The sequence below is a fragment of the Anguilla rostrata genome, chromosome 2 (genome assembly GCF_018555375.3).
Source record: "Anguilla rostrata isolate EN2019 chromosome 2, ASM1855537v3, whole genome shotgun sequence".
Lineage (NCBI taxonomy): Eukaryota > Metazoa > Chordata > Actinopteri > Anguilliformes > Anguillidae > Anguilla > Anguilla rostrata.
The window spans coordinates 17,221,490-17,234,227 of record NC_057934.1 but is presented as its reverse complement, the minus strand read 5'-3'; the positions used below and the strand labels follow the sequence as shown (position 1 = coordinate 17,234,227).

General features: G+C 43.3%; 1 protein-coding gene across 1 annotated transcript in view; it reads left to right on the top strand.

Annotated features, from left to right (window-relative positions):
* The window catches only part of LOC135247436 (lysyl oxidase homolog 4-like), a 29,690-nt gene extending 17,217 nt beyond the window's left edge, over positions 1 to 12,473 (top strand). Inside the window, exons 9-15 of the mRNA XM_064320887.1 lie at positions 48 to 228; positions 4,343 to 4,497; positions 5,420 to 5,587; positions 7,398 to 7,560; positions 7,671 to 7,914; positions 10,974 to 11,089; positions 12,208 to 12,473. Coding sequence (XP_064176957.1) covers positions 48 to 228; positions 4,343 to 4,497; positions 5,420 to 5,587; positions 7,398 to 7,560; positions 7,671 to 7,914; positions 10,974 to 11,089; positions 12,208 to 12,458 — 1,278 coding nt within the window. The 3' untranslated portion in view covers positions 12,459 to 12,473. The remainder of the gene's footprint in view (positions 1 to 47; positions 229 to 4,342; positions 4,498 to 5,419; positions 5,588 to 7,397; positions 7,561 to 7,670; positions 7,915 to 10,973; positions 11,090 to 12,207) is intronic.
* Positions 12,474 to 12,738: the final 265 nt, after the last annotated feature.

Below are 12,738 nucleotides of genomic sequence, written 5' to 3'. Positions count from 1 at the left end.
AATGCGCTGTTAGAATGTAATTTCTATCTCTCCCTGCCTACACCCAGCCGGTGGTGCGGCTGAAGTCGGGGCCCCGCCTAGGTGAGGGGCGGGTGGAGGTTCTGCGGGAGGGGAAGTGGGGCACCGTGTGTGACCACCTCTGGGACATTACCGCCGCCAGCGTGGTGTGCAGGGAGCTCGGATTTGGAACCGCCAAGGAGGCTCTGCACCGTGCTTACATGGGCCAAGGTGAGCGACTCTTCCTCTTTAAAACCGTCTCTCACTCTCAGTTTGCTTTATTGATCTACACATTGAGTAAATCATGCCACTGTGTTGTATAGAATGCAAACCCAAACTCACTGCATCACAGCAACACATTGAAACCAATGCAAATATGCTAAACATTGTGAGTACAGTTAAATGGCTGTGTGAATTGGTACTGTTAAATGGAAATCGTGGCCCAAAAGTGGACTGGCTCATCTGAAATCTTCCCGAATTGCCAGACATTCAGCCTGGGTGCACTTGTGATAACTTACAGTTCCTTACAGGTTAACCTATTCTATTTCACAGTCTCTGTTTTCCCCAAGGAAGCCAGAAAACTAAAGCACTGATGCCAAAGACATTAGATTAGATTTGTGCATTACATTATGCGAGATTGTACTTTACACAAGCTTAAGTTAAATGTGCTTTAGATTAAAATATACATTATTTAGGATACAGTGAGGTGTACACACGTCAAACATAATTACACGTGCAAGGTGAAGACAAAGGAAATTATTTAGAGAAATGCAGAAAACCATTGCCCTGGTGTTGCTCTTGGTTGCTGTGATTTCATTGGGCAACAGAAAAATACTATTTTTATGCTGCTAACCATGTTTTCCTGCCTGCGGTAGAGCCAAAATGGCGGTGTTGATTCATAAATGATGAAGAGCTTCATGGTGGCTCATTGTTTGAGAGCTGTGTGAGAGGAAACACACCACAGCTCATCAAAAAAAGAGTGTGTGGTCAGGTTTAGTCTTAACAATTGAAGCAATGGCACCATGACACAAAATGTAGGCTTTGCCAGTGTCCTCTACAGACCAAAGGCATTGTATTCACCACTCTTACGGAGCATAGAAAAGGTCCTGGCCTTGTCGTAATTCACACATTCAGTCATTTATTTGGATTTTGTGGGCAGATGAGCTTGATGGATTTTAAAAGAAAGGAAGAGATGAGCATCTCTGAGCTGCACGGTTAGGATTTGAACTGTACTGTGTACATCTGAGGAACTCCCTTGGTCCTGCTTGACTTACAGTATGCCATTCTTCACCTAAACCGGCACAGTCGAAAATCCAGGACAGGGAAGGGGAGAGGGAGGGTATGGTTTGATGTGAAATGTTGCTTGTTTTTTTATTTCTTTGAGGGTTTACCATAGGCCAGTCCTGTAACTCTGTGTTCTGATGTGGAATTTGTTTGGGGCAATATTTTGTGATGGTGGTGACCGTGAAAGGTAAACTTTTCTAGAACTACAGAAACATTCTGTAGAAATGGCGTCACTCCCAAGTCTCAAGTTTCAACATGGATTTCAACACATCCAGTGCACTGTTCAGAAATAAGATAAAAGTTTTTTTTAAAGTGTCATAATTTTCTTTGGTGGCTTAACATTGCTTTCAGATGCTAACCACTATCCTGAAATGCTGCATTTAAAAAAATAAATTCACAACTCAGTCGTACCATTTGATTTACACTCACTTGTAAAAACTCGTGCTCTGCTTAAAATTTCATATCATAATAGTTATGCAATGTTTACATTTACCATGCTACATGTTGTGCTGCTAATGCCTTAGTGAAGTTAGCATTAAGTTGGCCTGTAAGTCCAGTTGCCCTTTGAATGACACCACAGCAAACCACAATCCTATGGACCCCAACTCCCGCAGGGTTTGTAAAGGGGTGGTGGAGACCATAACCAGATCCTACCCTTTTCTCATCTGACTGAGAGTGAAAGAGCCAGGATGTCACTCAATTACTCTTTTTTTTTCTTTTTTAAGAATGATGGTACAGGGTCAGCACTGTGCCTCTTTCTGTTGAAATTGTGCATGCCTGAAATTGTGCATATAAATTGCAAGGTGTCCTACAGTGATGCCAAACAGAGCTCTGACTCTGAGCCATTGAACTGCCGATGGAGTTTGTCTCCTGAAGACCTAATTCAGCATCAAATGTGATTATAGACATTAACCATCCAGGAAGGTGGTTTTTGGTTTATGGTTTTAGGTCTTAGGTTTCTGTTTTATTTCTGAAATCAGTGCGGATTGTCGCAGTCTGTAGAGTCCAGCGGGAGAACCGACTGATTTTGTGTCTCTGGCTGTAATATCTGCAAGTCTTTGGTGAGGCGAATAGCCAAATGATGACAGGATGAAATTTTGAAAGTACACGCACAGACACAGACACACACACACACACACACACACACACCAGACGAGTGAGCAAAATTACACACATCTGTTGAGATTCTCAATCACATCATCAGCCACACAAATTACAGGGAGGAGCGATGCTCTCGTACACTCATTTCCCATTTTAACTGTTACAGTATTCTCAAGTATATGCCAGCGGTTTCTGTGTCTATATGTAATTTCCCCCGTGAGGTACAATTCACTCAAGGGCCCTTCTTCCACATCAGAATGCTGGGTTTGTCAGGTTTTGATCACCGTATGGTGACTTCTTTCATGGCTACCAAAGGCTCTCAGATCTCCTGCCAAATACAGTAGAACCCAGCATGTAAATTTAACTAAATGCTGTGTTGCCCCAATGAGAGAGACCGGGGGGGACAAATTCCCATCAGCCAGGAATGAATCCAGAAACATTTTCTGAGAATTAGCCTCCAGCGGCTTCCCGCTGTCTTGCTTTTACACAGCGCATGAATTTTTTTTTACACCACTCTAGAATCCTGGTTATTTTCAATCATCTACTCCACTCTGCCAAAACTGTCCATAGTGCTAAGAGAGTTACTTTTCATAGCCTTTTGAGACAGTCTGGATTAAAAAATTTGTTGGAGAGTACAGCTCAAAGCTACTGTATGATAGACTGGTGCCTGAGTTTTGACAAATCACAAGTCTCCCCACAAGATAATGGCTGTTCTGACAAGCTCTTCGACGAAGATCTGTGTGTTTGAAACATTGGCCTTTATGACTGCCCATCACAACATTTGTGAGCAGCAGCAGTGCACTAATTTCCTTTGTCCTTACCATGCATCTATGAGGCTGTGTGTATACTTCACTGTCTTCTAATTTACTATACATTTCTTATCTAATAGACATTTAATTTAAGTTTATCCAGTGTGCAATCTAATTTAATCTGATGTATGTTTTTAGCTTTGGTGCTCTGGTTATATGTGTTTCCTGGGGCACATGAGATGCTTTTTGAGAATGAGAGGGCTTCTATAATATGAAGAAGGGCCCATGAGTTGCCCTGTTACCTGACGCCTGTCATGGCGCTCTGTTTTCTGTGGTCTCAACTCGGTTATCTGCCTTTGACTCAAAAATGTGTTTATCTCTTTCCCTTTGTTGTAGAAGAAGGAACTATGGGTAACAATCTCAAACGTGACCTCGGAACATGTTGCTCTTTGCTGCGATCAGATGTTAGAGATATGGACAGCCTCACTATTCACTGGGCAGGCCTATTTGACGCACAGCGGGCAAGCAAGCGTCACTGTGGCCCTACTTACCTCACCTTTCTCAAAACCCTCCACACAAAAACCGCTCATGCGTGTCTGCGTCACTGTTGTATAGAAAAGGAGATGAGAGCAGCTGGTTTGTGGGAGGCGCAGCTGTGGGGAACAGAGATTAAAAACACCACACACTCTGGATCTCCTTTGCTAACAGTGTTCTGAAACCAAGCCTGCTGTTAGCACCCTCGAGCAAGCGAAGGCATTCTGTGTCACTCACAGTGTGGAAGGAGTCTCGCTGCACATATGGGGCCACAGGATGTTTTGTAAATGGACTGCATTTATATAGCGCTTTTATCCAAAGCGCTTTACAATTGATGCCTCTCATTCGCCAGAGCAGTTAGAGGTTAGGGGTTAGGTGTCTTGCTCAAGGACACTTCGACATGCCCAGGGCGGGGTTTGAACCGGCAACCCTCCGACTGCCAGACAATCGGTCTTACCTCCTGAGCTATATCGCCCCTTGTAAGTGCTGCAAATTGCCTTTGAGAGGTCCCACTGACCAGAAAAATAAACTCGTAACACATCGCTAAACTTCCCACAGTTTGCCGCCAACTGTGCGTGCCACTGGATTGGGGTGTAACTTCCAGCTCTGGGTACACGATGTTTTATGGGTACGGCGCGGCTAATGTGGCGCTAACGGTGCGGCCCCTTTGTTTGCAGGGACGGGGCCCATCCACATGAACTCGGTGCAGTGCACGGGGAGGGAGCGCTCCATCATGCAGTGCCAGTACCAGGAGGTTCCCCTCAGGACCTGCAAACACAGCCAGGACTCGTCTGTCCGCTGCAACGTGCCCCAAACGGGCCTGGAGAACACGGTGAGGCATCACCGACACCACCAAACCATCACCAGTACAATGCACTGCAAGCAACACATTACACCATCAAACTAACATTGTGTTACCAACACAATAAGACAGTGTTGGTGACATGATGTTACAATAAAACAATAAAACCACATCTTCAAACACCATAAGACTATTAACATGATATCACCACCATAAAATTACAAGCAGAAATGTATAAAAAAACTATCATCGTTAACTCCATATAACTGTCAGCAAGACATCACCAATACCATCAAATTGCCAGTAACACATCACTGACAACATAAAACTCATCAAATCCATCCACCATCAGGAGTGGGTCACTGTCAAATTAACTGCAATACATCACCAAAACAAATGCTATTATTAGCCCCGTTACTCTGTCAGCAACATGTCACTAGCGCCATGGAAGTGTCAGCCGCACACCACCATAACCATCAAATTAAAGCAATGCATCAGCAAAGCTAGCCAAATATCATCAACACCATAAAACTCAGTAAGGTTATTGACAGCTACTGTGTTGCTGACCAATCTGCCAGTAATACATCACTAAACCCTTAACAACATTGTTAACATCTTCAGACTATCAACAACACATCAGAAACACCATCAAACAATAGCCCATCCCCAATACCAATTAACAGTTAATAGCACACCATTGGCAGCATAGAACTATTATAAAAAAACATCAAAACAAACACAAGGGCAGTGAATGATGGGGTTTTCTTTTTATTTAAAACACCCATAGTTACCAAAACACCATTATCATTGGAAACACGTTTTGATCTAGAAAATTTAAGCTCTACAATCTCAGGCATACTGTATATTGAAAACCACAGACTAACTTTTTTCTGTTTTTTTTCTTCTCACTCTCTCCACCTCCCTTCCCCTCCTTGTCCCCTGCGTGGCCCAGGTGCGGCTGGCCGGGGGGAGGGCACCGGGCGAGGGGCGTGTAGAGGTGCTGATGGACGTGGGCGGGCACAGGCGCTGGGGCGCGGTCTGCAGCGAGAACTGGGGCATCAACGAGGCGATGGTGGTGTGCCGCCAGCTGGGCTTCGGCTTCGCTTCCAGTGCCCATCAGGTGAGACCCGCCGCCATACGGTGAGGGAGATGGGCTCTACGCTCAAAGGGTGTCCTCTACTCTCACTTTACATTACATTACATTACAGGCATTTGGCAGACGCTCTTATCCAGAGCGACGTACAACAAAGTGTATAACCATAACCAGGAACAAGTATGATGAAACCCCTAGAGAAAAGTACCGGTCCAAGTGCAGGGAACAACCGCATAGTTCAACTTGGACCCTGAAGGTTAAACTGATTAACACTAACAACGAGAACGGCAACAACGCAGTCTATGGAAAAAATACAAGCAGTAGTTAAGACAATACAAGCAGTAGTTAAGACGAACTTGAACTGTGTTGTTCTCTCACTCTCTCACTCTCACTCTCTTGTTCCTGGACGAGGGCGTAAACTAAATTGGGAAACGTAGTGCTAACACGTAGCTGCTCCTCAAAGGCTTTCACCACTGCCAATCTGCTAAATGGAAATGTCTGTCTTCGTGACTGCCAGCCACAAACGATGATGCAACGTGTTTTATATTTATGGTATCTTTTACTTTTTACTTTTTTTAGACTACAAGCGGTCGTCTTGCACGCGCTGTTCTAATTACTCTTGTGGTTTGGGGCCTGATGGGACATAGGAGTAAATCAAAGACGGTTGTTTGTGGTAGGCTGGGATTTTCGAGGTGCCAGTAGGTCTTAGAGATCTGAGGTCAGGATTACAGTACGTTCACGCCTCAGGTTTTGCTTTTCTGTTTCTGTGGGGTTAATCAATGAAAGCTGTGTTTAAGTGTTAAAGCATGTCTATACTGTACAATGTTTGTCTTCAAGCAGTGAGCAGGAACAGTGGAAAAATAAAGTTGACTGATTTAGAAACAGGAGTGGAAACGTGACGAAGACATTACGGGAATGGGCGACAGCCTGAAGAAAAAGATCTGAAATGAAAGGTCTCTTTCAGAATGTATTGCTTCAAAGAACATCGACCAAAACTGTCCTTAGGCTGGGACCTCATAGGTCTTCTCGCTCTCTCTGGGATTTGCGGGCCAAAATGTTGGCCCCCAAAGAAGGTACCCCACAAAACATTTGTCCACAACTGTTATTTTAGTAAAATTAATTTTATGGTGTATGAGTGAAATATACTGTCACGGAAAATGCAGATAGTTCATAAACCTTTCGTGGTGTATGTATGTTGGGTACATTGGGATACTGTTCGCAATGGTTGTTTTTCCATCCTGCCTTGTTTCCTGAGCGGAGGTAATTGCAGGCTTCTCAAATAACGCTTGACCACTCCAGAAGAGAAACTCCAAACTTAAGAAAACACACTTAAAAATAGATCTTTGTTGCTCTGAATGGAGAAAGAAACGTTATGGTTTATTGGCACTTGCACACTGAATTGTCTGTGGCGAGAGAAATAGCAAAAATGCCATGATGTGTATCAAATAATGGCTGCATATTAGCAGACCTAACTGCTGTGTAAAAACGTGACTGTTTCTGGTAAGTGTGGATTCCTTTTCCGCTGTGGATATGATGTGTGTTAGAAGCTGGCTGGTGTTGCTGGGTGTGGGTACCCACATTGCTAAGGGGACCCTTTTGTGTGTGAAATTACTGGCGTGTTTGGTTGGGCTCAGGGAAGTTGCTAAGGAAATCGTGTGTGTAAATAATGATTTGTGTTCCTGAGTGGCGGGAAGTTAAGTTACTAAGGAGAACACTGTGTTTGTCAAAACGTATTAGCGTTGCTGGGTGTTGGGATTCGGTGTTTCTATATGAAGAACAGTGCGTGTGAAAAGCTGAATGGTGTTGCTAGGTGTGCTAATGACCCACTATGATACAGGAAACGTGGTACTGGCCAGGAGACCCCAGCGCCAGTATGGTGGTCCTGAGTGGGACCCACTGCACAGGGAATGAGCTCTCCATTCAGAGGTGTCGCAGGAATGACAACGTGTACTGCCCCCGCGGGGGCGACTCCAGGGCAGCGGGAGTTACCTGTGCGGAGAGTGAGTGCACGCACACACACACACTCACACACACTGTGTTTTTATGACTACTGAATGGATGTATGTGCGTGTGCCTGACCACATTTTACAAAAACCCCCTTCCCCAACAGTGGCCCCCGACCTAGTCATAGACGCTCAGCTGGTCCAGGAGACGGCCTACCTGGAGGACCGGCCCCTGCACCTGCTCACCTGCGCCCACGAGGAGAACTGCCTGTCGTCCTCCGCCGCCCGCATGACCTGGCCCTACGGGCACCGCCGGCTGCTGCGCTTCTCCTCGCGCATCCACAACCTGGGCAGGGCCGACTTCCGCCCCCGCGCCTCCCGCGAGTCCTGGGTCTGGCACCAGTGCCACAGGTGAGGCGCCTCTTTAATACCAGCTTTCAAATGCAACTGCGGCTTCTTTCTAACAATACAATGGAAAAGACAGTTTAGGTGTTGGATACATTATTGGGAGTCTGCCTCCAAAGCCCTCTCCCTCCCATAAAGAAACATGCGGTATATGAATGTGTGTGTATTTGTACTTTATTAGGGAGTAAAACCCTTTAGCTTAAAAATTTGATGTGAAACTGGAATCTGGTCAAGTCAATCTTTGTTGCAATATCGATTGCTAGTCTTAGTTTTTACTAGCATTGCTAAAGCTTATGGACAACATTGAACAACCTGAAACCACCTCTTATGCACAGACAACCCAGTTCATAAGCTCAAAATCCTTGTGAAAAAGAACATTTTACAGGGGTTACGTTAACACAGCATGTGTAACTGGGCTAATAACTAGATGTGTGCAGGTTTAATTCCCAAGCAGTGGTTGTTTTTGTACCTGTGAGCAAAGAAATTAAGAAGAGATGCCTCAGTAATTATACAGTTGTACAAATTATGAATAATTAAGCGACTGAAGTGCAATCACTCTAGATCATGGGTTTTGCAGCCCTGTTCATGGAGAATCTGTATACTGGTGTTCTTTCCAAAATGAATTGCAGTTCCTAAAGTATAAAGAACTGTTCATTATTTTGAGTGGGATGTTTTAATGTCTTATGAGGGATAGTTTACTCTCTTAAAGTATATTACGCCAGGAACAGCTACATAATGCATATTTCATATAAACCTATGGACTTTTAATTGGTCAAACAAGTTTTCAGACAAATAAAGCTTTAATTTCCTGTATTGCACTGTGGCAAATCATTTCTTTTGAAAGATGTTACAGTTTGCAGTGAACTCCCGTTGAAACTGTGGACCACTTGTCATTGAAGCTAAAATGTTTGTGGAAAATGTAAAACCAATTGGTAACATGCCTAACCTGCACTGTATTAATGTCTGTTTCAGCACAGATATATGGTACTTCAACCCATGTTTTCAATAACCTTAATTAATTAAAAGATTAGCTGGAATTAAAACCAGCACACACAGGGATTCATCAGGATCAGGGTTGGGAACCCCTGCTTTAGATTAAGGCAACTGCTGGAAAATATAGAAACAATGGATCTCATTCACAAAACATGTATGGTCACATTTTTTTGCAAGAACGTTTCCATTTTGGCAATCGTCATTTTTTTCTCTGATGTGTATTTGTTCATGGCTGTTTCCTTATGCTAATCACATGAATGGGATTGTGCATGAAATTTACAGTCAGCATTAATCTTTTCTTACACCTGGGATATGCACAAAAACAAAGGTCTGCACGTGTCAGGAATCCCATATTGTTTTTTTTTGTTGGAACATTTTTAAGAACAAAAGTAAGAATAATTTAAGAGAAGTTTTGTGAATGAGGCCCAATGTATTTCACTGTTTAATCCAATAATGTAAACCAACAAAAATAGTCTAAAGTAAAAAAACAACCTGTTCCCAGTCAATGCTATCAGCATTAACAAACAACCACTGACCAAAATGATATTTTATACACCGCTATGATGTCATTTAGGTGAAATATAGGCCTCTGACTCTATTCTTTCTGTAGTTATCCCACAGCGGAAATAAATAATATGAAACTTTGCCATCTGTAAAATTTCCCAGCATATGGGTTGTTATTGCAGGGACTATACAGTACCCATGGCTGGGTAACATCAATGGTCTCACGTGCCTGTGCCCCTGACTTACATCACAGGGAGAAATTTCCTGCAGTAATGGCTGATTAACTGTGGTCAACTGCAGCAACCTACTGTAGTCTATCACACAAATGAGGCCGTTCGCAAGGATGGGGCTCGGTAACATCACTGCCTTAATACTGAACAAGACAGGCTAGAGTGCAACTGTCACTCTCTCGCTGCAGCAGTGAGGTCAAAGGTCAACAGGTAAGGTCCAGATTCTGGTCAATGGCTTTAAACTTCACGAAGGTGTCCTGGAAAAAAGGAGCCCTCCCTGCCAAGAGAGTCTGAGCGAAAGATCTTTTAATAACAGGTCATTCAGCCCAAATAGTCTTGTCATTTTTGCATGCTGAATAGCTCATTTCAGTGCTGTGTCAATGGTCCGAGCTTCAGTGATCTGTGCATATAAAATGGAACTGTTGCATGATGGGAAGTCATTGCACTTGGTCTTCAGCATTGCGTCAAGAATGTTTTTGCGGCTACAACAGGACCGTGGTGTACCCTGAATCCAGTTCAATGCTTGTGCATCCATAGCTAGTCTCTACCCCAAAGCTCTCACATGAGCAGGTTCTTTATGGCAGTGGCTGTGCTATTGTGGCCTCTGGAAAGAAAAGGCTGGATCCTGTCCCAGCCACTGAGCACAGCATACAATGCCAGCCAGTGGATACTTAGATCCCTGTTCCAATGTGAAATATATAAACACTGACACAAAACAAAGTTAATTATCCTGGCTATAGTAACTTCTATAGAAGGATGTTTTTCACCACTATCAAATCATGGTGTTTTTCACCACTATCAAATCATGGTGGGTATGATGGGGGGGGGGGGGATTTCAATGATCATTTAGGATAAATGGAAGCCCTCTTGGCCTGAATCTTTACTTATCGCATAGCTGAAGTATGCTGTTCCCTGCAATATCTGTGGTTGTTGTGGAGGGTTTGCAGTCAAGCAGGGACAATGTTCTTTAGCTTCGTGACTCACTATGTTACCATGTTTGCATTCTTAAGAAGGTCTGGGGAACACACACACATACACACACACACACACTCAGTGAAAGTGAAAGTGTGCCCCGTGTTGTTGTAGCTGTGATAATGGCACTCTACCTCATTTGATCAAAAAAGCAAAACTCTGAAATACTGTTCATGCATGCCTCCAGAGATAACTGTCTATTTCAAAAGTTCAGTTCTGTTTTACCATGTACAGCCTGTTGCCTCCTTTGATGCTTTTTGCTCCAGAAACTTTAAAAACCACACTGAATAGCATGCAGGCAGCAAGCACTCCTTTAATAAGCTCATATCCTTGACGCCTTGCAACTCCACTCTCTGTTTCTTCCAGGCATTACCACAGCATTGAGGTGTTCACGCACTATGACCTCCTGACGCTCAATGGCACCAAGATCGCTGAAGGTCACAAAGCCAGCTTCTGTCTGGAGGACACTACCTGCCCTGACGGTAAGTCACACACAGCGCGTGATTCACAAGCCTGAAAAAGAGGACATAGAAATACTTATCACACCTCCTGCATAATTCATATTAGTCTGCAGTGGATTCCCTTTCTCCTCATCATATTATATGGTAGAATCTCTTTACAACATAAATTTGCACAGCATTTGGCCACAAACTGGCCTTGACTGTGTGGATTTTTTCCCCTGGTCTCCCAAAACCAGGGCATGATGTCCATGCAAAGATGAGTTCGTTTGTGCAGACCGTGAATGCTTTAAACACTCGTGAATATGCACACATTGTCCAAATGGAATTCACTAATCACCATCCTTTTTTTGGGTGCTTTGCAATCAAAGCTTATGCTTGTACCATACGCAATTACAGGGCAATGTGCTTATGTAGTCTTTGTAAGGATTAAATAGACTTGGCAGAATTAAGCTTTATACTATTTAAGTCTCTTAAGTAATGTGATTAAAAAGAGCTCTACCACATTATATACAATTTAGAGAAAGGGAAATTACCTGCCAGTGGCCCTGGATTATCCAGCTAATTGGCATGTTATCCATGCAGAAATAACAAAAACAAAGACTGTAATCAGTGTGAAGTGAAGATGTATGTGTCCTTTATTTCAACCTTTTGAACTCACATGTGGCATTTCTTTAGTAAGTTGCACATATATTATTAATCACTATAAATGTATTATAAGATACATGAACATATATTTATGGCTGTGTTAAAGGCCACCCCTTTAGCTTTATAATGTTTTTATGTTTGTTTAATTTTAAATTTAAGATTATAATTGTTTTTGGGGATAAGATGAGTATTTGGGTAATTGTCTGGGTTGCTCAAAGGTTGCAGGTTTAGTCTTCAACTGGGGCTGCTGTCATTGTAGCCTTGAGCAATGTGCTTAACCTGGATTGCTTAAGTAAAATATACAGTGGTGTAAATGGATTATGCTAATGTAAAATGTCATCTGTGCTAATCACTTTGAACAAGAATGTCTGCTAAATGTTGTATGTAATCTGTTGTACCAAGCACACACCCACTCAATGGTGTATTTATGCATTCCCAGCATACTTTTCATGGGTCTTCAAAAACTTAAAAGCGTTTTGTTCCTTGGTGGGCAGGTCTGCAGAAACGCTTTGCCTGTTATAACATGGGGGAGCAGGGAATCTCTGTGGGCTGCTGGGATACCTATCGCCATGACATCGACTGCCAGTGGATCGACATCACGGACGTCAGGCCTGGGGACTACCTCTTCCAGGTCAGCGTCCGTAGGCACTTCACACCTCATCAATGTGTAGCGCGGCAGCCATTTTGGACCAGAACGCTAGCTTGGTTGGAGTGGGATAATGCCACAATGCTAATAATACCATAGCCTAGAATGACACTTATATTGTCCAATCTATAGGGCTCAAATTGCTTTTAATGTCTGAGTCACTTGGGAGAGCAGCATCGTTTGACTGATCCATGCAAGATAGTGATTAAAAATACTTGTTGTTTTTTTGCTGGGGTTTGTGAAGTTGCGCTTGTCCATCACTGCTATGCCCACTCATCTCTGTCTGAATGTTTATTTACCCAGATACCCCAGTTGCAGATACATGCCTTTATCTCTCAATGAGTTTTGCCTGGATTGCTTAAGTTTAAACAGAGACTTT